The sequence below is a fragment of the Pelophylax lessonae genome (genome assembly GCF_965119305.1).
Source record: "Pelophylax lessonae genome assembly, chromosome: 1".
In the NCBI taxonomy this organism is placed as follows: Eukaryota; Metazoa; Chordata; class Amphibia; order Anura; family Ranidae; genus Pelophylax; species Pelophylax lessonae.
This window is the reverse complement of record NC_138768.1, coordinates 216,405,295-216,431,264: the sequence shown is the minus strand read 5'-3', so window position 1 is coordinate 216,431,264 and position 25,970 is coordinate 216,405,295. Positions and strand designations below refer to the sequence as shown.

General features: G+C 45.2%; 1 protein-coding gene across 1 annotated transcript in view; it reads left to right on the top strand.

Annotated features, from left to right (window-relative positions):
- Positions 1 to 25,970, top strand: part of RFC5 (replication factor C subunit 5) — a 60,474-nt gene that overhangs the window by 13,463 nt on the left and 21,041 nt on the right. The window contains exons 3-7 of the mRNA XM_082243350.1: positions 8,865 to 9,001; positions 17,225 to 17,304; positions 17,964 to 18,037; positions 19,236 to 19,395; positions 19,476 to 19,557. Coding sequence (XP_082099476.1) covers positions 8,865 to 9,001; positions 17,225 to 17,304; positions 17,964 to 18,037; positions 19,236 to 19,395; positions 19,476 to 19,557 — 533 coding nt within the window. The remainder of the gene's footprint in view (positions 1 to 8,864; positions 9,002 to 17,224; positions 17,305 to 17,963; positions 18,038 to 19,235; positions 19,396 to 19,475; positions 19,558 to 25,970) is intronic.

Sequence of the window (25,970 nt, the reverse complement as noted above, 5' to 3'; positions counted from 1 at the left end):
AAAGCTGACATCATGCGTTACCTCGAAAATAAATACTCTGATTTGGAGAAAGAGGAACTTTTGGACATGGCCACACTTTTAGACCCGAGGTTCCGTACAACCTACATTGATGCTAGCAAATTGGAAGTGGTCAAAAAAAGGGCAGTGTCTGAGATCTCTGCTCTCTGCAACTCTACCACAGAGGAAGCTGGTCCCTCAGCTGTTCAAGAGAAGAACACCCCACCACCATTGCCACCAAAAAAGAAAATGACTCTGGGTGCCTTCTTTAAAAACAGTGCACCATCCACCACGCCACACCCACAATCTGAGAAAGCTAAAATTGAGACTGAGTTTGCAACGTATTTCCTTATTCCAGACTTAGAGCCTGACACAGATCCTCTTGAATGGTGGAAGCTGCATCAGCCCAACTTTCCAAGGCTAAGCTTACTGGCTAAAAAATATCTTTCTATTCCAGCCACTAGTGCCCCTTCAGAGAGGGTATTTAGTGTGGGTGGGGGAATAGTTACCTGCAACCGGGCCTGCCTTAAGCCAGAGGTTGTGGACAGGCTCATCTTTCTTGCAAAAAATGTTTAGAATGACTCTGAGCATGCACAATGTTTCAGAGATCTAACAAGCACGTGTTTTGTTGTTATAGATAAAACTTAGTTTACATTTGTTTTGTTCACTCTTTGAGCAGGCTATATGTCTGCCACAGGCATGTTTCATTTTTTATATTCACAGTTCACACTGAGAAGAGTTTATTTTTTTAATTGTGTAATGTTATATGTTACAAAATTTGTAATTATCTGATTTCTTGAACAGAAAATTTAAGCTACTGTGAAGTTGTTGCACTTTAGTTTTGCTTAAACCTGGGTTAAAGCTTGAAATTGTTGAATGACAGAGCCTTGTTTACTTTTTGTTTTGGGATTCTACGCATTTTAACTCTTGAGGAGTTAAAATAGCAATAAAGTTGCACTTTTGACACTATATCTGATGTCTGTAGTCATTTTTTAAGTATATTGGAAAAAAAAAATCGAAAATCGAATCGAAACTCGAATTTTTCTTTAAAAATCGAAGATTTTTTTTTTAGGCAAAATCGCCCAGCCCTAGTCCTGGCATAAAAAGTATTTTTTATGTAGATGGTTTTTTATTAGCTAGGTTTTTCTCCGGATTTTTTTCCTGTGAGATCTTCATCAACTATGCCGGATATGGGCGTCGAGCTGGATAATCTAGATCCAGTGGTCACTCCAGCTGGCCAGCACGCGCATGCAGACCTTAGCTCTGCGCTGGGTCGGGCGCGATATAGTCCCAATGGACGGGGGCTGACCCCGCGATTTAACCACTTCTGGACCGGAAGGATTTGCCCCCTTCCTGACCAGGCCATATTTTGCGATTCGGCACTGCGTTACTTTAACGTACAATTGCCTGGTCGTGCGACGCTGTACCTAAATAAAATTAATGTCCTTTTTTTCCCCACAAATAGAGCTTTCTTTTGGTGGTATTTGATCACCTGTGTTATTTTTTATTGCGGGACTGCGACATTGCGGCAGACAGATCGGACCCCTGACTGACATTTTTCACACTTTTGGGGGGACCAGTGACATTACTACAGTAAGCAGTGCTCAAAAAATGCACTGTTACTGTAATAATGACACTGGTAGGTGGGTGATCAAGGGGTTAAATGCGAGCCTAGGGGAGTGATTCTAACTGTGGGGGGGATGTGGCTTGTAAAATGACCATAGAGACCTGTGTTCCTATACAGAAGGATCACAGGGGCTCTATGATCATTGCTGGGAGAAGAATGGTCAGCTGTGTTTACAACAGCTGACCGTTCTCTCTCAGCGGGTGAACGATCGCGGGTGTCAGGCGGCAGTCGCTGCCTGCCCGCTGCATCGGCTTCCCCCGCTGGAGTGCGCCGCTGGGGGCTTGCCCCCTAGCCTCCTGCGCGTGACCGGCGTGTAGCTACGTCGGTTTGCAGAGGTACGACTGCCTGGGCGGTCGTAAAGCGGTTAAACGCCTGGCAAGGTCTCGCACGACAGGATCTTTGTCGCAGCGTTCCTATTTTTACACTTCAGTGGAGAGGGGTCCTGTCAGGAGATGGTGCCCGCCTGTGTTCCCGGTACGGTAAGTAAATGTCCCCCCCCCCCCCCCCCCCTCTTCCCTAACGGCGGATTTTGGGGTTGAAGAAGGCCCCTCCCTTGGATGGTCAGACCCTAACACTCCCGGTTTTCTGTTGTGCAACCCCCCCCCCCCCCTTCCCACATGGCTGGGACCTCGTGTGCAGGCCACCTGGGGGGCTGGGGGTGCGCCATCAGCGCGGGGGGGGCTTGGTCGGTTCCTCCCAGGGCTTCCTGCTACAGGATGGTATAAGAGGGCTCTTGGGGGGGGGGGGGGGGGTCTCCCTGTGGGCCTTGTTACCGCCATTTTCTTGTAGCCTCGTCTGCTATTATGACAGTGACAATCTTGGTACACCCATTTTCGCCCATCTTGCGGTGGATTCTCTGATAGGTTGGAGTTCCTGGAGGGGTTTTCTGGGGCGTGGAGCCCCTGCTTTCACCCTGGGCAGTTTCCTTTGCTAACTCCCTTATGGGAAAGCTTGCTTGTTACACGTGCAGCCCTGGGAATGCATATTGGGACAGTGGTTTCTGGGATCTCTCTCTCTCTCTCTCTCTCTCTCTCTCTCTCTCTCTCTCTCTCTCTCTCTCTCTCTCTCTCTCTCTCTCTCTCTCTCTCTCTCTCTCTCTCTCTCTCTCTCTCTCTCTGGGGGTCTTCACGGCTTGTCTGACCTTAGGGGGTCGCTGTAGCATGGTCTTTTTTTTTTTTTTTTTTTTTGCAAATTTTGCTGGTAGGTTCTTCTGGTTCAGTATGGACCCTGCAGACCATGTGTCTCCACCTGACCCCCTCACGGAGGCCGCAGGTCCTTCTGGATTTTCACTGTCCAATGCATCTTTGGCGGTTCTGGAAGCATTTGGGTCCCGGGTGGAGGTGGCCTTGAGAGAGCGAGGTGCACTGAAACATTTCTCCACCTACCCCTGCCTCTTCTGATGTTTTGGATTCTGAGTCTAACTCAACCGCCGCAGACATGGGCCTCCCTGCCAGGTCTGTTACCTCGCGCCCTGTCTCCTCGGATGAGGATGACATTTCTGCCTCCCCTGCCGCGCATGATACAAGAGCTGGTGGATGCACTGGTTGTTTCAGTGCATGACACCCTGCAATTTGGAGGGCGCAGTTTGCATCTGGCACTCATACCATCCGGAGCAGCTTATTTGCTAGCATTCTCCTGAAGGATGGGACCGGCTGCGACATTCCCCTGGGGTGTGTAAGCAGCTGCTAGACGTTGCCCTTTTTGAGGAGTCTGTTAAAGTGGACTGTACTGCCTAATGTGGACCTACCGGTCTCTAAGCTGCAAAGGACTACCGTTCGGTGGTGGAATCCCTGTCCTTTAAGGACCTGGGGGATAGGATGATGCGGGCTGTGGCCTGTGATCTGTACTGCCTGGCGGGGTCTGCACTGGGAACAGTGTTTGATTGCCCTTGCCATGCAGACTCTGCCTGATGGACAGAGTTCCAACGCCGTGACTTGGTGAAGAGCAAGTCCCACCTGCCCTGGGGGAGCTGTTGGACCAGCTGGTGCAGGGGCTGCAAATTGTTTGCAATGTCGCGATGGACACTGCTTCTTTATTGAGTCAGCTTTCGGTTTTCGGCGGTGGTTATCCGGCGTATACTTAGCTAAAGTGTTGGTCTGCGGATCAAACTTCTAAGAAGGCCTTAACGGATCTCCCTTTTCAGGGGGATCGCCTGTTTGGCGCTGCCCTGGATGACATTATTTAAGGGTCTCATGGGGGGGGGAAGAGTGCTTTTCTTCCACAAACTGACAAGTATAAGGGCCTTTGTCGCGGACCGGGACCCTCCCTTTTGGCTCATAAACAGTTTCTTCGTCCCTCGGGGACCGTCGATGTAGCAAAGTCCTTCGAGACTTCCTCGGGTGGTTCCAAACGACCCTAGTCTGGCGAACATAAGATCGTTTTTTTTTTCTTTTCCAGACCTGCGGACACGGCCTACTCGGCCTGAAGGTGCGTCTTCACCCACATATGGGGTAGGGGGAGGTCTTTGCCGGTTCAAAGGCCTGTGGCTGGCCCGGATCCCAGGCAGCTGGGTTCAGGAGGTCATACGGTCCAGTTGCAAGATCGCGTTTTGATCCGCTTTTTCCAATATTGGATGTCTACCTTCAGATCCCGTTTTGTGCAGGACACCAAACTCAGGTCTTCACAACGGTATTGGCTCCGGTCCTGGTGCTGTTGCGGTAGCTGGGTGTATCGGTCCTGGGTTGCTGGCCAATCTACTTCTCCGTGTGGAGTCTCCTACGGTGCTGACAACGAATTTGGGAGTCACCATGAACTCTGGAGGAGTTCGGGTGGGTTCTGAACCTTCAGAAATCATCCCTGGTCCCTTCCATGAGACTGGACTATCTGGGCCTGACTTTGGACTCGTCCTCAGTTAGAGTGCTTCTCCCTCCAGGGGAAAAAACTCTTGGAACTTCAGACTGCCATCAGCTGTTACTGTCCAGCACATGGTCGTCCCTTCGGACCTGCATGCAAGTGCTGGGGTTGATGGTGTCGTCTTCCGAGACGGTCCCTTTCGCTCAAGGATCCCTCAGAAGGCAATCCTTCTCAAATGGGACTGGGATCCGAACTCTCTGGATATTCGGTTCCGGCTGAGCTGGTTGACCAGGGAGTCTTCCTCGGCAGGTTCTCTGCTTAGGGAGTACGGTCCCTGGAGCATCCTGGTTACCGATCAATGTCCTGGAGCTGAGAGCGATCCGGCTTTGCCTAGTTCACTGGACCGGGCACCTGCAGCTGTCCAGTGTGCATTCAGTTGGACTATGCCACGACCGTGGCTTATGTCATTCACCAAGGGGCACCAAAGGTGTCCTTGCGGTCTTAGAAGTGACAGGCATTCTTCGTTGGGCTGAGCGCCTTTTTTTTAGCTCTCTGCTGTTTCCTTCCAGGTGTGGAAAATTGGCAGGCGGATTGCCTCAATTGACAAGCCTTTGATGCGGTGAAATGGTTCCTTCATCCGGAGGTGTTCCAGCAGTTGTGCCTTCGTTGGGGCACTCCAGACGTGGATCTGTTGGCGTTTCATCTGCAGGATAGTCCAGAGGTTGTGGCCCGCTTCTGGGACCCTCTGGCAGGTGCACTGGTGGGATCCTGGGTTCTGTCGTAGGCAAGAACATATGCTAAGTTCAACATGAACGATGCTGAGAAGTTTAGCATGGTCACCTGCTCAAGGATGACGCCGGCTTGTGTGAGCGATCACAGATGGGCCAAGGTCCGTATAGGCTGCTGTCTGCCTTTCTTGCCCTCAAGTTGCTGTCAAGACTTCTAGGATGATTTTTCATTGTACTAAACAGTCGTATATTGGGTGGTACGAGTCTCTTTGGGCTACCCCTCGCTCTTACTCGGTGGCCTGGATCTTGGCTTTCCTTCAACGGAGAGTTGATCAAATTTGGCCTTGAGTACTATCAAGGGTCAGGTTTTAGGCTTTGGCAATTTTCTTCCAAAGGCTGTTGGCCGTCCGTTCCCTTGGTGCGTAACTTCTTCCAGGGGGTGCGTCACTTTGGTAGTTTCGGTGCGACCTCCGTCTCCAAGTGGGGACCTTGTTTTGGTGCAGTTTGTTCTTCAAAAACCTCCTTTTGCAAGTATTCGGGGGTATCCCCTGCCTACCCTAGTACAGAAGGTGGCCTCCTTGGTTGCTGTCACTCGCGCAGGGTGTCGGCACTGGCGACCTTGTCCTGTCGTTCTCCCTAAATGTTGGTTCATGGAAACGAGTGGTACTTCGTCCAGATCCGTCCTTCCCTCCGAAGGTGGCTTCTAGTGTTCACTTGAACGAGGACATTGTATAACTGTCTTTATGTCCTAAGCCCAAACATTCTGGGGAATGTGCATTGCATACTCTGGATATAGTTCTGGCACTCCACGTGTACTTGGCGGCTGCTGAGTCTTTTCTTGAGTCAGTTTCGCTCTGAACTCACGGATGGCCCTAGAACAGGGCTGCCTGCATCTGCTGCGACTGTTTCCAGATGGGTCGGACAGGCTTATTCAATTAAGGGTCAGGTCCTACCTTTCCCTGTTTCGGCACCTAGTGCTTCCTGGGCTTTTTGCCATACAGGCGTCTGTGCTTTAGGTTGCAAGACAGCTACCTGGTCATCTGTTCGCACCTTTTACCAAATTTTATGAGGTGGATGTGCTGGCATCTGCAGATGCCTCCTTTGGCCGCAAGGTTTTGCTGGCTGCTGTCTGGAGGGCTTTTGGCCTTCCTTCAGGGTATTTATTGTTTGTTTCAGGTGGGCCTCCTATTTTGTTCTATGTTTCCTGGTTGGCTATGTTTAGCCTTGGGGACTTATTCTTTTCTGCTGTTCCCACCCCTCATTTTATGGCACTGCTTTTGGACATCCCTACTGATATGTATCAGAGGACTGCGTCCGTCAATGAACGATAGAAAAAAAATTGATTTTTGACTTGGGCTCCATGTACACGGGACGTTAGAAACAACATGATGCAAAGCTAGTTCTGACGCCAGAAAAAGCAGCTGTTACACGTGCTTTCAGTAGCTTTTTCCATTTGCGTTATTGCACGTTTGGCCACGTTGCTTTTAGCAGCTTTTTTGCCTGCCTCCATTCAAAATCAATGGTTCCCTATGGGAGCCTATTGATTTGAATGGAAGTCGCACCGCAAGTCGGATCAGGATGATCCGACTTGCGGCACAACTTGCACTGTGAGAATCTTGAGGGGGAACTCCACGCCAAAAATGGGAAAAAAAACTGCGTGGGGCTCCCCCCCCCCCAGGTTCCAAACCAGGCCCCCCCCAAAATCCATACCAGACCCTTATCCGAGCATGCAGCCTGGTAGGGCAGGAAGGGGGAGGGGACGAGCGAGCGGCCCCACCCCCCTGGACCATACCAGGCCACATGCCCTCAATATGGGGGGGGGGGGGGTGGTGTTGGTGCTTTGGGGCAGGGAAAGCTATGCACCCCCCACCCCAAATCGCCTTGCCCCCATGTTGATGAGGACAAGGGCCTCATCCCCACAACCCTGGCCGGTGGTTGTGGGGGTCTGCGGGCAGGGGGCTCATTGGAATCTGGAAGCCCCCTTTAACAAGGGGGCCCCCTAGATCCCAGACCCCCTCCCTATGTGAATGGGTATGGGGTACACTGTACCCCTACCCATTCACCCCATAAAAGGCAGTGTATGTAAATAACGACAGGAGACGTTTTGGAAAGTTTATTAAAAATCTTCATCTGTTCTTCTCTGCTCTGGTCTTCTCCCTCTCCTGGTCTTCTGCTCTTTTGCTGTCCGCTCTTCTGCTCTTTTGCCCTCAGCTCTTCTCTTCTTCTTCCTCAGGTCCTCCTCCGATGTCTCCGGTGATTATGCCGGTCTCTGCAGCTTGTTATATAGCCATTGTGGGCGTGGCCCCCGATGCCGTCATCGGGAGGCCCCGCCCCCTCGTGTCACAGATGACGTCATTGGGATGGTTGGCCCCCCCCATGTCCTTCCTCCCCCTTGTTTTCCCTTGTTTTCCCCCTCCTCTTTTTGCTGGGTTTCCCCCCTAAGTTGGTGCCCTCCTCTGTCCCCTTTTCGGAGTACCTACAGGTGTTTTCCTCACCAGGTCTTACTCCCTTTTTGATGTGTCTATGTGCATACTCAATTTGTGTTCTGGTAATCAGCGCAAATACTGGTGGAGGATTTTACCTATTCACCTTTTTTATTTTGATTCATCACCCCCCTTTTTTTAATTTTAATTTTTTTACTGAATATCGGTTCACACTGGTGTTGTTCATTAATTTTGAGTGCACCTATTATTGTTGGGTTTTACGCTATGGCGTTTTTTATTTTTTGATTAATTTATGATCCAACAACACACAATTATTGTGAGTCCAACCAGGATTTTCTACAATCAAGTTGTCAAGGTCTTGGTTTTGGATATCTCGCTTCATTTATTGAGTTTTGTGGTAAGCACATGACCATTGGGAGTCTGGATTGAAAATCACTGATTCTACATATCAATTTATATTGGACTTTATATGGACTTTAATTTGTTTATATCGATAACTAGCGCGACTTAATTATATACAATGCATATACATGTTGAAATTAATGGGTTAGGTAGTAAAATAGGAGCATGTCTTGGCTATTTAAGAGTTAACGAACTCCCTGTGCACAGAACTAAACATTCCTCTGTGTTAGCTGCAGCTCTTTCACAGATCTGTCTGACAGGGATGTTAGGAGATAAGATAGCCAGTGTATTACTTTTTGTTTGGCTTACACATGTTACACTAAATGCTCACTGTGATTTCCTGTCAGAGTGATCATTCAATGAGGAAGGCTTCTCACTAGCTTCCAGTCATTTTGGTCAGGCACTCCTCTTTCTACAGATACCAGGTCCCACTGGCTTCGCAGAGAGATAAGAAAATGCAGGTGTTTGTCGAAACTGCCAACTCATCAAAATCTACAACCATGTCACTTCCGGTGATTCTCCAGCATCAGTAATTGGAGATTTCGACAAGTTGCCTGGCAAAAAACACTGGCAGCGTATATACTACGATACTCAATATGAGTGGAGATTGCTAGTCTGCCCTTAGTTGGTGTCCTGTCAATGCAGCCAACTCGCCGTGTACTGTAGTGTATACGCTGCTCGTATTCTGTCAAAATCTCCAATTACTGATGCTGGAGTGTCACTGGAAGTGATGTGGTTGGAGATTTTGATGAGTTGGCTATTTTGACAGAACAGTGCACAGAGGAGGGGGGTATATGGACGTGTGTAAGAGGCCGAGGGTAGGCAACTGGATATTCACATTTTTTCTTTTTTTTTTTTTTCTCCTAATACTAGTTCAGAAGTTCATCAGTGAAGACAAACTACCTCATCTGTTACTCTATGGACCGCCTGGGACAGGCAAAACTTCCACAATTCTAGCCTGTGCAAAACAGCTTTACAAAGAAAAGGAGTTTAACTCTATGGTTTTGGAGGTATCACTTTTTTTTTTTATATACTGGTTATGAAATTATTAGGTTGTTGGGTTTGACAACGTTATAGTGAAGTTGTTTTTATGCGAGTTTCACCTTTCTACATCTTTGTGTTTTGCTTTAGTAATAATCACATATATTAGTAGGTCTTTCCTACAATGGCTGTGTATAATAAGGTAGTGGCAAATGACTGTTGAAATAAAGCATAGGATTTTTCACCAGTCTAGTCCAAGACAGATTAGACTGATCATATACCTGTATTTCTCCAATGTCAATGCTTTTATTCATCTCTGTAGAACCTGTAGTTAGTCATATACACTGGAGAACAGGTACCTGGCTGGAAACTGAATTTAAAACCCTACGCAGTGCAACAGAAGTTTGGGCACAGAAGAATGGATTTGGTGCACCTGAGATCTGTATGGGGTCATAATAGATATTAGGGGTGTGTTGGAACACATGCTGACTTTTTGATACAAAATGAACTGAACACTCCAACCAAATGCTCACCAACACAAGTCTTGTACAAATTTAATACCAGCCGTACATGAAGATAAGGCATACATACATAGACGTTTGAGTTAATATGTACTTTATACTGATTCACACACACACATATATATATATATATATATATATATATATATATATATACACACTCACCGGCCATCTAATAGGGTACACCTTGCTAGTTCCAGGTTGGACCCCCCCCCCCCCCCTTTGCCTTCAGAACTGCCTTTTAATTCTTTGTGGCAGGTGTTGGAAACCATCCTCAGAGATTTTGGTTCATATTGACCTAATAGCATCACGTAGTTCCTGCATATTTGTCGGCTGCTCATCCACAATGCAAATCTCTTGTTCCACCACATCCTAAAGGTGCTCTATTGGATTGAGATCTGGTGACTGTGGAGGCCATTGGAGTACAGTGAACTCATTGCCATGTTCAAGAAACCAGTGGTGAGGTGATGTGAGCTTTGTGACATGGTGCATTATCCTTCTGGAAGTAGCCGGCAGAAGACAGGTGCACTGTAGTCATAAAGGGTTGGACACGGTCAACAATAATACTCAGGCCATGGCGTTTTTACGATATTCAATTGGTACTAAGGTGCCCAAAGTGTGGCAAGAAAATATTCCCTACACAATTACACCATCAGCCTGAACTGTTGATACAAGGCGGGATGGATCCATGCTTTCACATTGTTTAAGCCAAATTCTGACCCTACCATCTGAATGTTGCAGCTGAGATCGAGACTCATTAGACCAAGCAACATTTTCCAATCTTTTATTGTCCAATTTTGGTGAGCCTGTGCGAATTGTAGCCTCAGTTTCTTAGCTGACAGGATTTGCACCCGGAGTGGTCTCTTGCTGCTTGAGCTCATCGGATTTAAGGTTTGTGCGGTGTATTCATAGGTGGTATTCTGCATGCCTTGGTTGTAATGAGTGGTTATTTGAGTTACTGTTGCCTTTCTATCATCCTGAACCAGTCTTGCTTGTTCTCTGAAATCAACAAGGCATTTTCCTCAACCCAACTGCCGCTCACTGGATATTTTCTCTTTTTTGGACCATTCTCTGTAAAACCTAGAGATGGTTGTGCGTGAAAATCCCAGTAACTCAGCCACCCTTCCATGTTCAAAGTCACTTAAATCCCCATTCTGATGCTCGGTTTGAACTTGAGCAAGTTGTCTTCACCACATCTAGATGCCTTAAATTGCTGCTATGTGATTGGCTGATGAGCAATTTGTTACCAAGCAATTGAACAGTTGTACCTAATAAACTGATCGGTGAGGGAATATATGTTTGCTCTCTCTTCTCGTCGATTTAGGGACAGAGGAAATCGTATACTGTTGGGTTATACCATGTCCTACAAGGATTGGACACTGGCAAACAAAACAATCTCTAGACCAGCCTACTATCAGCATGCATCAGTTTGTCATTGTCCTAGCAGGATGAATGCATCTTCTTCAGCTCTGCTGGGAATAGTCTAACCTTTTTTTTTTTTTTTTTTTTTTCTGTAAACAAGATTCTTCATTACGTTGCTGCATGAGCTGGTTTCTACAATAACTGCCTAGCTTTACCTGAACAGCTAGACTGGGAGTGACCTTTGAACATTGGGTTCTGCATTAGGCACTTTCCAGACCCCTGTTCTGGTAACAAGTTAGCAATTCAGCACTTTCCAGGTCCGGAACTGTTGGCATTGCCTCAGTTCTTGCCCTGTCTCTGAAGATTCACTTCGTGAGTTGGGCAGTCTGACTCCAACTCAGGAGCTACCTGCCTGTTTTTGAGCGCTGAGCGCCTTTTTTGCTTTCTGTCAGTTTTCCTGAACATATCCAAATTGATTTACAATCTAAATAAAGGTAGCGCTGTGTAAACCAGAATAATTAAAATCAAAACAGTAATAACATTACCCAAATAGTGCCTATATTGTTTCCATCACTTTTACCGCTGAGAAACTGAGCTCTGACATCTGCTGGGTTGGTGCTTTGCGTTCTTTGCCACCATTCAGTGCAAATGAAGTCTTCCCCCACAGCTACTCCTGGCTTGCCATGTGAAACTTGTTTTCTGGTCTGTTCCTGCTGCTTATCTTCACTGGCTTTGGTAACCTCCCGCCATCTGAATAATACAGATATATCTAATGTCTGTTTTGCGAGCAAACGAGGCCTTGCCTTGTTCCCTCTCGCTTAGGTGCATCAACGTAATGCGGTTGCAACATGTCTTTATATAGACACAGAATGAGCGGTCCCACTTCCCTTAAAGTACAGGGATGCTTGTGTTGTCCAAAGGTACTGACATCTGCAATCTGAAACTTCGTTACCCAATGATTATAGGGTTTACTCATCCTTTTGATGTGCACATGGCTATGCTTCATCTGGAGGATTGTCCAATTATCTGCAGTCTCAGGTCTTTCAGAACTCCTGCAGCTGCAAAGACCTTTCTGTTAAAACTGTTGCAGAGTGCGATCACTGGGTGCAGCGGAGTCCATTCAGATCGGACATTGTGGAGTAAACAGGAACTGGCTTCTTTATTGGAACATAACACAGATATCAAACATGTCACCTCATTGTAATAAGAACACAGACAGGAAGAGAACCAACAAGTTCAGTACAGTGTACAGGAAATACACATCATAGAAAATGCATAGCCCATCACTTAGCATTAGCGACATCTACTGTCCTATTTGTGAACTGCAGTTTATCTGTAATAAGCTAAAAGCTGTTGTATCTCCAACACCCCTTCTCAACAGCTAAGGCTTAGTCTATTAAACCCATCTTCTTTGTAAGCCTTGAGTGTCTTTCAGCGGTCAGAGGCTTTGTAAGGATATCTGCTGTCATATCCTCGGTTGGGCAAAAAAGTAACTCAACAAGACCTTGCTCTTGAAGATCCCTAAGAAAGTGGAACTTCACATCAATGTGCTTGGTTCTTGAATTAACTCCTTCCATGCGCGCAAGTGAAAGACATCCTTGATTGTCCTCATAGATTTCTGTTGGTCCCGACTGTGGTTGACTCAAGTCTGTTAAAAGCTGTCTCAGCCATATGACTTCTTGGCTTGCCTGCGCTGCAGCAACGTATTCTGCTTCAGTAGAGGACAGTGAAACAGAGTTGCTTTTTACTAGTCCAACTGATGGCACCTCCTGACAGAAAAAATAAGTATCCACTGGTAGATTTCCTGTCGCTGGTGTCTCCTGCCCAGTCAGCATCCACATATCCTGTTAAGGTGCTTTCATCGCTTGCTGGTAACTTTAACTTGTAGTGCAAAGTCCCTTTAAGATAGTGAATGATTCGCTTTTCAGCATGCCAGTCCTTTTGACTTGAGTCTGCTTTACTCCTCAGAAAGTTTTGATGTGTAAGCACTTAATTTAATTTTATATTCCACGCTCTGGCTGCTTGCTTTAGTCCATATATACTCCTGCGAAGTTTGCATACTAGGTCTGGCCTTTGTTCGTCTTTGAACCCTGGCGGCTGTTCCATGTAAATTTCTTCTGTTAGCTCGCCATGTAGAAACGCGGTTTTCACATCAAAATGTTTCACTTGCATTTTCCTTTTGACGGCTACTGTCAGTAAAGTCCTTATTGTAGTGTGCTTGACTACTGGTGCAAATGTCTCATCATAGTCCTCTCCGTATTTTTGAGAATAGCCCTTGGCTACTAGTCTTGCTTTGTATCGCTCAATTGTGCCATCTGCATTGTATTTCACTTTAAAAGTCCATTTACAGCCTATGGCTTTCCTTCCGGGTGGTAGTTCTGTAAGTGTCCATGTTTTAGTGTCATGCATGCATTTTATCTCTTCATCAGCAGCCTTTATCCATTTACTTGCTTCTTGTTCTGAAAGCTGAGATATTTCTTCCCAGGTTGCAGGTTCGTTGATACTGGCAGTACTTGCTTTGTATGAGAGACGTACAGGTGGTTTACCTTTGTTTTCTCTTGTTGAATCTCTCTGTTTTGTGTCTGAGCCTTCTTGTGTCTGCTCTTCAGTACTGGTAGAGTCTGCACTCACTTCAACTGTTTGTTCAGAAGTTACAGAGATAGGCTGGTCAATGTCAGTTTTCCCTTCCATTCTTGCTTCTACTGTTGTCATTACATTGTCTCTGAAATGGTAACCTTGTCTGTTTTTGGGATTAAGGATTCTGTAACCTTTGACATTGTCACTGTATCCAACGAAGATACCTTCAAATGCTCTGTTTTGGAGTTTGGTGCGTTTTTCTTCAGGTGTGTAGATGAATGCTTTGCATCCAAAAACTCTTAGGTGTTTTACATTTGGCTTCTCATTGTGCCAAAGTTCATATGGAGTTTTCTCTATTGTTCTGGAAAGAAGTCTGTTCTGCAAATATGTCGCTGTCATAGCTGCTTCACCCCAGTATTTTTGTGATAGTCCAGAGTCTGTCAGCATACATCTGATCATTTCAGTCAGTGTTCTGTTTTTTCTTTCAGCTACTCCATTTTGTTCTGGTGTATATGGGACTGTCTTTTGATGTTCTATTCCATTCTGTTTTAAGTACTCTTGTATCTTATATCCTGTGAATTCACCTCCATTGTCACTCCGAAGTATGAGAGGCTTCCTCTTGAAACTTGGTACTGGTGTTTATTATATAGTCTTGTAATTTGTCAAAAACTTCACTCTTGTGTTGCATTAGGTACGTTACTGTGTATCTTGAATAGTCATCTATGAAAGTCACTATTTACCTTTTTCCTCCAGGTGTAGGTGGGTTTAGGGGACCACACACGTCACTGTGAACTAAGTCAAGTGGTCTTGAAGCTCTCTTCTGACTGACTTTAGGAAGTGTTGCTCTTGTAGCTTTGGATTTGATGCAACATTCACACTTCACAGTAACTGGACAAGGGGATATTGTTAGATCCCTTGTCAGATTCCTCCTCTGTAGTTCCTGTATGCATTCTGGTTGTCTGTGACCTAGGTGTCTGTGCCATATATGTATACAGTCATTGTGCTTGTGTGTACATAGTCTCACCTTTTCCTTCACTGTGTCGAGGTGATACAGATGATCATCCAGCTTGGCACTTGCTACTGTCTGGTTGCCGTTTAGGATAGAACACTTGTCACCTTGGAATTTTACAGTGAGTCCTCTGGCTGTCAGACGCTTCACAGATAAGAGTCCTCCTTCTAGATTAGGAACATAAAGCACATCTTTCACTGGTATGGCTAGATTGTGTCCCGCATCATCAGGGCATACAAGGGTTCCATGCCCATATCCTTCTGCATGTATTTTGCTTCCATCTGCAAGATAAATAGTTTCTTTGTTGTTCAGATCAAGTTCTGTGAAAAAACTTCTATCACTCGTCATGTGACTGGTTGCCCCCGAATCGATGCACCAGCCTTGACATTTATTGTTGCCTGTCACTTTAAATGTGGCATTCCAGTTTCCTTCCCATGGATCGTTGATTATGGCTTTGACCTTTTGTTTAGCATAAGAGGGACGCTCTCTTCTTTGCTCTGCTTTCCATATTGTACAGTCTTTCTTTGTGTGTCCCTGTTTGTGACATCTGAAACACACTCTGGTCTCTTGTGTAACCTTGCGTCTGTAGCTTTAAGAGCGGTTCTGGTGTCGGTTTCTGTGGAGTCAGGCACTAATTCCTTTCTTCTCTTGATACTCCTCTATGAGCCTGGTTTTTACAAATGTTAGCGTCAGATCTGTCTCGGGTCGTGTCTCCAGTGCATTGATCAGTGCAGTATATGTATCGGGCAAACTGCATAACAACATGGCTGCTGCATGGCTGTCTGTTATATTCTCCCCGATTTGATCTGAGTTGTGCAATCACTTCCAGCATTGCATTTATGTGCTCCTGCATGTCCTGTACTCTGCTAAGTCTCATTGTGTAAAGTTTCCCCAGTAGAAACAGCTTGCGGTTTAAACTGGATCTTTCATGCAGTCTTCTTAGTATGTCCCACATGCCTTTCGCTGTGTCCTCATGGCTTATATGTATGAGTTGATCATCCTCCACTAGTAAGCTTATGGTGGCCCGTGCCTGTCTGTTTTTCTTGTCCCAGTCCTGATTATTGTCCTGTGGCCTCTCTGTAGTGGTAACCTCCCACAAGTCATCTCTAGATAATAGCATTTCCACTTTAAACTTCCATAGCTGATAATTTTCATTGTTCAGCTTGGCCACTGAGAGTTTAAGTTCTGAGTTTCCAGACATTTTTCCCTCCTTTATATATAAACAGTCTTGTCTTTGGAGATGTCACTGGAAACCTTCCTTATGTCGATCTTTATCCGGAATCCTGGGCCCATAACCTGTTGCAGAGTGCGATCACTGGGTGCAGCGGAGTCCATTCAGATCGGACATTGTGGAGTAAACAGGAACTGGCTTCTTTATTGGAACATAACACAGATATCAAACATGTCACCTCATTGTAATAAGAACACAGACAGGAAGAGATAACCAACAAGTTCAGTACAGTGTACAGGAAATACACATCATAGAAAATGCATAGCACATCACTTAGCATTAGCGACATCTACTGTCCTATTTGTGAACTGCAGTTTATCTGTAATAAGCTAAAAGCTGTTGCATCTCCAACAAAAACCTCTTTCTGAGCAGACTAAAGCTGGATACGCACTATACAACTTTTGTTGGTCGTTTCTATTTAGATTTACCTTCAATTATGTAGTGCAAAGGCCTGCCTGATTGCATGCAAATTGAAAGTGTTTAGGTCTGACCTCATATTATATGGTTTTGGTAAGTCTCTAAAGAAAATTGTATAGCGTGTATCCAGAGAAATGCATTTACTGGACATGTCACGAGTAGCTGAAGTTTGTGCCGGATGTGTAAGAATGCAACAAACTAGTCAATTCTGCTAGGTTATTTGGAAGGATTGGGAAACAGGGATTTCGGGCACAAGAGTTTTTTAAAAAATTATTATTTTATTCAACAAAAATAATTTAAAATCATAGAAAAATACAGGCAAATAATTGTGTATTAAGGACACAGTAAGACCAATAGATGGTCTATACTGTACAATATCCCAGTATAGATTAACTTTCACCATATAATATATGACCTTTGCTCAACATGTTTCGCTTTCTTAGGCAAAAAGCTTCGTCTGGAGCATATCATTTCTTTTGTCTGTGTAAAAAATAACAGTGTTTAGATAAATTACATATATATGTTACATCGTTTCCAGTGTATTGTAGTTAGTTACATATCATTTTTTCATTTGTTGCATACAATCACATTACACATCTGAATGAGTCCTTATACTTTCACTATATATCAACACAATATAACATTGAGTCTTAGATTGCATTCAGAAACCAAAGGGGTTTAGGAGAAACAATGGAGGCTGCCAATAGCGAGTTTATGTGGGGATCCATGCCGTAATTATAGTGTCAGCATGCTATATCATGTTTGCACATCTGGTATACGGAAGAAAGATATACATACCTGTACATATAGTAATCAGGCACATATCTCAATTTTCATAAGAAATTCTTTAACGAGGAGGACTGTGCGTTTTGGGAAGCTCAAAGATAGGCACTTATATAGTGACATAGTAGTGAGGGTGATCACTCCATGTCGATTATCCAAATAAATTAGTCAATTGAGGATAGGGGCACACCCTAAGTGGATACTTCATGGCCCAGATGGCTGCTGTCTGTGGACACATGACCTGTAAAATAATTCTGCTAGGTTTCATGCTCCTTTTTTTTTTTTCCTACTTACAGATGGAGGTAATGTGTATTATGTTCATTCTATATTCTTTTCCTTTTTTTTCCCCAAGTTGAACGCTTCAGATGATCGCGGCATAGATATTGTAAGAGGTCCCATATTAAGTTTTGCCAGCACTAGAACCATATTTAAGTAAGTATAAAATTACATTGTTTTGTGTTGGGTTTTTTTTTTTTTGTTAAATATGTTCTTGATGCTACAATGTTAACCAATATCTGTCCAGGGCATTTTTGTATGCTTACTTTTTTAAAGTTTTACCAGGTGGACATCTGATCTGATTCTTTGTAGCTTTTGACTTCAAGGTTCTTGCAGAAGTTTTTAAGTCTTCTGAACCTTGTTGTTTGGTCAGTTGGCACATTAATGTTTGCTTCATTGCTGCCCACACTTCTTCATTGTTTGGGGACATTCCATGGTGTTTAAATACTCTGCCTATGTTCACTACTGTGAAATTAAAAGAGGAATTTTGACTTGCCTGTAGATTCCATGTCTTGGAGTACAGTGCAGGACACAGGCCATCTCCTTCTATTGGTTAACTCTGCATTGCTTGTTACGTGATGTGGGGTAGGGTTATAGGGGAGGTGCCCAGGTCCACTAAAGCTTTGCCAGTGTCCATTGACCTAAAGGTCTGAAGATATATTCTTATAACCCATGGTGTATAAATACGCTGCCTGCGTCCTGTACTGTACTCCGTTATGGAATTTACAGGCAAGTCAAAATTACATTTTTTTTCTCTTGGTAAATTGTTTTAATTATACAGTTGCCTTAAAGTGACAGCTGTCTCTTCGTTACAGAAAAGGCTTCAAGCTTGTGATCTTGGATGAAGCAGATGCAATGACTCAGGATGCGCAGAACGCTCTAAGACGAGGTAAAATGGCAACCATCCCCTTGCCATATGCCTGGAAATGCTATAAATTTGCCAGATATTCAGAAAATTTCACATAGACATAACAGTCTGTCTTGTCTTTGTTAGAGAGTTTATGCAGTGGGCATATCTATAATTTTAACTACAGCGACTTTCTGTAATAATAAATGGTGTGCTGTTATCGGAGTTTCCTCCTAAGAAAATATTAGAAGGGAAAAAGGTTTGCCAAAACATGGGTTTTTACATATGCACACTACACAAGCCTAGTGTTACATAATGTGCCATAATGGAGAACATAATGATTTGGGATTCTGATTTAACATTTATACATGCTCTGCCTTTCCTCCAAGGCAAGACACACATTCTAGTGATTTAATTTATACAGAGGGAAACTGATATAATTAAATTGAATCTGCTTGCAAGTCTTGTAAATTAAAATAACATGGCTTTAGGAGCATAAAAATACTTTTCAAATTATGTCTTTATACCGAGATGTTGTTGATGCTAAGAAACCTCATCTGTGATTCTGCAACATATTGGATGACCTGCCAGTGATTAACAATCAGCTTCTGTAACATGCTTTATCAGAAGTAAGGTAATGGTGACCACACGCACAACTTCTCGTTTGACAAAATTCTGCATCCTGCAAACAACTTGTAATTGGCATTTAAAGGACAAATTCACTTTTAGTCGTTTTGTCCTTTAAGTTGACCTTGGAATAAAATTCAAAGTCTGCTTTACAATGTCCAGGCCCCCTCTCACTTCACTGGTCTCTCATTAGTAGGTTTATAATGTACATGCCCTGTAAGAGTTGGTTGCGGTCAAGAGTTTGTGAGGTGCAATTTTAGGCACATGATAGAAAAAATACTCTATATTGTTTTTCTTGTATAATCTATAACACTATAAGTAGTAATGAATATTACTCCCTATAGACTTCCTTCCTATAGATCAAGTGTAAGGTTTTCCCAGTAGGCTAGGCTTTTCTTCCATGTTAGAGTTGAAAGTATTTGCTCTTTCAGTGTAAAGTAATATATTGGTTAGCCTACTTGCTGTGGTGGGCCTTTGTTGAAAACTGTACCATTATTGTTGCTGCCTTGCAGCTAGTACATTTCCTTGGGTAGAATTGATTACCAGTTTTCAGTATCTTTTAAACGAAAAATGTTTTTATGTATTTCATGTGCTCCCTATTTTATCTCTGCAGTGATTGAGAAATTCACTGAGAACACCCGTTTCTGTATGATTTGTAATTACCTGTCCAAGATCATTCCTGCTCTGCAGTCCAGATGCACACGGTTCCGCTTTGGTCCCTTAAGCTCAGAGATGATGATTCCCAGACTGGAGCATGTAGTCCAACAGGAGAAGTTAGTCAGTTTTCAAAGCTTTTTTCCAATAAATCTTTTGCTTCGTCTGAAAAATAATTTCCAACCCCTCTTTTTCATAGTGTGCAAATTAGCCCAGATGGAATGAAGGCCCTTGTGACACTCTCCAATGGGGACATGCGCAGAGCTCTAAATATATTGCAGGTATGTCAATTTTATGCCAGTGCTTTACACTACTGTGGACTAGCAGTACATTTATGCCCATCTGCCATAAAAGCACACATTTAATCCATAAACTTTCCAGGAAGGTTCATGTACATCTGGAATTTCAGAAGTTCATTCCAATTAAATGCTGACCACATACATGGATACAAGAAGTAATATAAGTTTTATTTGGAAGATACCATTGTGGTGTATTGGATGGTACACCCTAGTCATTTGCACATAGTGACTAATCCTACAGCACAGGACACAGGACTTCATCATGTTCCTGACTACTTGCTGCCACCTTCAGACAAATGGTCAGATGCAAAAAAAAAAAAAAAAAGGCAATAATACCCACCCAAGCATAACTTCCCCCAGCTCAGCTACAACTCACTTTTCAGCTAGTGTCCTTGGGTGCTGCATGTGCCTACACATTTCTCTCTGAAGATTTATTTTCAGTGGCTGAGTTCCTCTAATGCCCCCCGCTGGAGTTGGGAATTACAGTACCTCCTCTGTTTCGGTTGCCAATGGTCAGAAGGAACTGTACCTGTGATATACAGGTACCCCCATATTCTTTTTCATCATTGATTCTCCTTAGGGAGCCCTTCCTAATCTGTATTTGGCTGAAGTGCATGGGGTAAAAGCAGTCTAGCGGACAATTATCCGCTAGGATTGCTTTTACATGTAAGCCGACTGCTGGCTGTAAAAAACGATACCAAGATGATGCCTAAATCTGCAGGCATCATCCTGGTATAACCACTCAAAGTCCAGCAAGGTACCAGTACATTGCTGGTCCTTGTTTGGCATATAGTGTAGGTTTTTTTTAATTTTTTTTATGCAGCCTGTGGGCTGTATAAAAAAAAAAGAGAACCTAACAGAAATCTCCGCAAGAAAATTGTTTAGTATACCCGCCATTATCCGCCCAAACATCCAAACCCACTTAATGGCGGGGTATACATGACAAAATTCCATGTATAGCTAATAGTATTTTAACTGCAGTGGTGAAATCGCCTACCACAGCGCTGCCATCAGAGGTATCCATATATGCTGAGCACAAACGCTGTTTGTGTCAAAATATATAAAATCAGTGTGGCAGCCGTGAGTGTACCTGCAAAACAAACTGGTTAACAAAAGAAAGAAAAACAAAGTACAGTAGGAAGAGTAGAAGAACAGAAAAATAACTCGAACGACAACTGTTTTTGGCTTTTTTATTTTCTATATTTTTTTTGTGAACTGCAACTTTCCAGGTTAGGGTCTCTCAAAATGTCGATAGCCATCAAACATCTTTCGAGACCCTGTTTTTAGTGTGCTCTAAACTGTCGTGCTGTACCCCAGTGGTCCTCAACCCTGGTCCTCAGGGCCCACTAACAGGCCAGGTTTGCAAGATCACTGAAATGCATCACAGGTGATATAATTTGCTGCTCAGTGATTGCAGTACTCTAGTCTGCATCTCCCCAAAATCTTGCCTGTTTTTGGCCCTGAGGACTGGAGTTGAGGACCACTGTTGTACCCTATGCTAATACTCCACTAGTATGTGGTAGCGTTGGAAACATTCCCTGATGCAGAGACCAGGTTGGTCAGGACAGAAGGGACAATAATAGCGGGTGTCACGCCTAAATCCGCGCCTACTACAGACACGACATCATCTTTGGGGGTTTCTTCTGGTAGGGGTACCCGGAAGGACATGTGAAAAATGCCTCTCATGCAGCCGGCTCATTGCATCTGGAAGGGGAGGTTGGGCAGGAGCGCCTCCTGGGTACAGGTAGCCTCCGATGGTCTCTTCCTTGAATTCTCAGAAGGATCCAGTTCGTCCTGACGCTTTGTATAGCACAAAGGCATTCAGCATAGCCAATTGGAATAAATAAACAGACACTTTTTTGTACCAGCGTCTGGCTTTACGGGCAACTAAATATGGCGCCAAAAGCTGGTCGTTAAGGTCCACCCCTCCCATATTAAGGTTATAGTCGTGGACACGGGGGTTTCTCCATAACACCAGTTGCCGTAGTAATTTTGACTGTCGTGTCTGCGTGGAGGGAGGACAGAACGAAAACATCCCGTGTATCCCTCCACTTCACTGCAGGCAATTTGTCCATTTTCAAGCAGGCACTCTACCCCCCGACTAAGACGGGAGTTTACAAGCCATTGGGGGAAGCCCCGGCGATTAGGTTGCACGGTGCCACATGCGCCAATTTGAAATTCAAGCAGGTGACTAAAAAGTGTCAGGCTTGAATAAAAATTGTCCAAGTACAAATGGTACCCCTTTCCGAATAAGGGTGACACCAAGTCCCAAACTATCTTGCCGCTGCTCTGTATGTAGTCTGGCCAGTTGGGGGGCTCCACAGTGCTATCTTTTCCCTCGTAAACCCAGAAACTAACTGTAGCCTGTGGCCCTGTCACACAGCTTATACAGCTTGACCCTGTATCTGGCACGCTTGCTGGGGAGATACTGTTTCCTTGCAAGGCGGCCAGTAAACTTAATCAGGGACTCATCAACGCAGACAACTTGTTGGGGGGTAAACAAGGCTGCAAACCGCTGATTGAAGTGGTTTACGAGGGGCCAAATTTTGTGGAGCCGGTCATATTCAGGGTCTCCCCGAGGACGACAGATTTCATTGTCGTTGAAATGCATAAACCGCAGAATTTGCTCGTATCTCGCCCTGGACATGGAAGTAGAGTACACGTGCATATGGTGAATTGGGCTAGTGGACCAATATAACCGCAACTCACTCTTTTTGGTTATGCCCGTGTTGAGGGAAAGGCCCAGAAAAGTTTTAAACTCGGAAACAGTTACAGGATTCCAGCCGAATTGTCTGGCAAGGGGCGAATTTGGGTTGGCGGCGATGAATTGACCAGCGAATAAATTTGTTTGGTCCACAATAGATCTGAAAAGATCTTCCTTGAAAAACAGCTCCTAAAAAATTCAGGGGAGTAAAATTGGCTATTTCCACATGGATTCCAGGTTAGGCAGGGAATGGGGGGGGGGGGGGGGTACGGGCGCTGTAGTATCCTTGGGCTGCCAATCAGGATATACCAGCGCATCAGGGAGGGCACTATGGGCTCTACGGGCCTGTCTTCGAATACGCGGTGGCTGTGGGCCACTACTTGTGCTAGCCACCGCACCAGCTTCAACTGCACTTATGGGACTCACCACATCACCAAGTGATACTGCAGTGCTGGTTGTTCTAGGTCCAGGGTGTACTAGGCCGCTGGTGCTTGCCAGATCACCAGAAGGCTGAGCGGCACTAGTACCGACACTCTGCTCCATACGAGCACACTGCGATCTCTGCACCTCAGCAACTCCAGAATGGGGTCAGGTACACCTGGTTGTAACAGGGACCCATCCGTCATCAGCGCTGTCTGTCAGGGAGCCACTGCTCTCTTCAGGTTCGTATACTGACCCTGATTCTGCCAGTGAGGCTTTGCCATTGCTCTCATCTCATATGGTCAGTATACTGTAGGCCTCTGCACTACTGTACCACCGTTTGGTCATTTTAGCAACTACATTTACAGGTACAGTAGTGTGACTCACAGGTAAAAAAGCACCTGGTTGTCAAGGACTATTTCAACCGCTACCAAAAAAACTAATGCTAGCAGGGATCAGGCCTGACTGCTAACACAGCGGTTTTGTGTGTTGTGTTTTTAAGTGACAGTAATCTAAAAAAAAACTGTACACTATAAAAGTGACACTGTGACAGGGCAATGAAGGGGTGATCAGGGGGGGATCAGGGGATTTATCTTTATTGGGGGGGTGGCGGGGACCCTAAACCTACTTGGAACAGAAATTTACTCACTAGCGCTAACTGAAGTCACAATCACACTATCACAGATGTACAGAAAAACACTATTACCTGTGTATAGTGTGCAATGTGACATGGGGGAAGGGGTTAACTGGGGGTGATCAGGGGGTTAAATCTTTATGGGGGACCCTAAACCTACTTGGAACAGAAAAGAACTCGCTAGCGCTAACTCAAGTCAAATCAATCTCACTAATACAAAATACAATAAACCACTATATTACCTGTATATTAGTGTGCAATGTGACGGGGGAAGGGGTTAACTGGGGGGGATCAGGGGGTTAAATCTTTATGGGGGGGTGGCGGGGATCCTAAGCCTAAAAGGAACGGCCACAAGCACTAAACCAGGTCACAAGTCACACTAATACAGGTATATAGGAAAATGCTATACTGTATACAGTGTGTGTTGTGACAGGGGGTGTAGGGGTTAACTGGGGGGGGGGGGTGATCGGGGCTTAAGTGTGCCTAGCTAGGTGTGTGTGTAGTACTCGCAGTTTAGATCTGCTCTCTCCTCTCGATGAATCCAAAAAGGATTTGGGGAGGAGAGAGCCGGTCTTTTCTGTGCCTGTGTTTACATTACACAGGCACAGACAGTATCTGATTGGGCAGGACCGATCAACAGGTCCAGGTCAAAAATCATTGGCCTGGACCTGATGACTGATCGGTTCTGAACCCAATCAGATCATCAGCGGGGCCGGGGGCACGTGGGAGTGTGCCCCAGAGCGGCGGGAGTGAGCGACGTAGCGATACGTCACTTTGCCTGCAAGCGGCTGAGTGCCGCAGTATGTGGGCGGGGGGGAAGTGGTTAATATGCGCTTTTTGGGATTTTTTACCAAAAATATGTAGCAGAATACAAATTGGCGTAAAGCCAGATCTTGAGAGATTGTCGGAGGTCACTCCTACCTTGCTTAGAGCTAGGGAGGCCTCGTCCAGTAAGATTTCTTATCGAACCTGGAAAGCTTGCTTCGCCTGGTGCGAATCGCAGGGTTTCCATCCTCACTACTTTTCAGTGGCAAGGGTGTTAGCCTTCCTGCAATCCGGTGTGGACCTACGTCTTGCACTGACCACTGTTGAGGGTCAGTTATCCGCGCTGGCCATTCTTTCCAGCGCCCTTTGGCGTCAAATTCCTTGATCCGTACCTTTTATTCAAGGGGTGCGTCATTTGGCCCCCTCGGTGGGCGCCCTTAACCCCTTGGGACTTGAATTTGGTTCTGTCGTTTTGCAACGTCCTCCCTTTGAGAACATCCGGGAGATTCCTCTCCTTGCACTGTCGCGGAAAGTTGCCTTTCTGGTGGCGATCACATCTGCTTGCAGTGTCGGAGTTGGCGGTCCTATCTTGCCGCTCCCTCTACCTGGTGGTTCATAGGGATAAGGTGGTCTTGCGACCTCATCAATCCTCCTTCCGAAGGTGGTGTCTGATGTCCATCTCCGTGAGGACATTGTTTTACTTTCGCTGTGTGCGAATTCTACGCATCCTACGGAGTTTTGCCTTGCATTCCTTGGATGTTGTCAGGGCGATCAGGGTTACCTGTCGTCTACTGAATCCTTCAGAAGGTCGGATTCTCTTTTTTGTCCTTCCTGAGGGCCTCGGAAGGGTATGGCTGCGTCTGCGGCAACCATTCCTGTCTGGTTCAGACGGACGATTGTACAGGATTATTCGCCTAGGAATCGGGTTCCGCCCTTCCCTGTCACGGCGCACTCTTCTGAGCGGAGGGTGCGTTTTGGGCCTTTCGCCATCAGGCGTCGGTGTCCTGGATGTGCAATGCGGTGACCTGGTCGTCCCTGCAAACCTTTACAGAGTTTACTAACTTTTTTTTTTTCGGCATCGGCAGATGCCTCCTTTGGGCGCAAAGTTCTGAGTGCGGCAGTACTTTGGGGGAGACATGGCGTTTTTAGCCTGTCCCCTCCTGTGGGGTTTTTCTCCCCCTTGGTTATTTTACCTTCCTGGGTTTGTTCGCTCCTGTTGAGCTTTCCTGTTACCCAGTGGGTTACCTTTCTGGTTCAGATAAGGTTCTTTTATCTGACCTTGGGTGCTTCGTTACCTTGAGACTGTTGCGTTTCCCACTTCTCATGTCTACACTGCTTTGGGACATCCCATTGGTGAAGACTATATGAGGGGCGGCGACTGTCAGAGGATGTAAGAGAACTGAATTTTTGTAAAATCTTACCGTAAAATTCCTGCCTCTGAGTCCTCTGAAAGTCGCCGCCCCCGCCCCTCTTTTGGGGTTCATGGACTATCTACTGCTTGCTACCAAACTGAATTGGGAATGAGGGTAGCCGGGGGTATTGGACCAGAGGGACAGCCCCCTGTAGGTGTGTCTATGCAAAGTTTTTTGTTAACAAAATCTTCTGCCTAGCTTACTCCTGTGGATAAGAGGTCAATACCCATTGGTGAAGACTATATTTTTTTATTGGGAATGTTTTTTAAAACAAAGTAAAAAATGTTTTTTTTTTTTCAAAATTGTCGCTTTTTTTTTTTTGTTCATAGCGCGAAATCTAAAAACCGCAGAGGTGATCAAATACCACCAAAAGAGAGCTCTATTTGTGGGGAAAAAAGACATAAATTGTACAGCGCCGCACGACCGTGCAATTGTTAAAGAAACGCAGTGGCGAATCGCA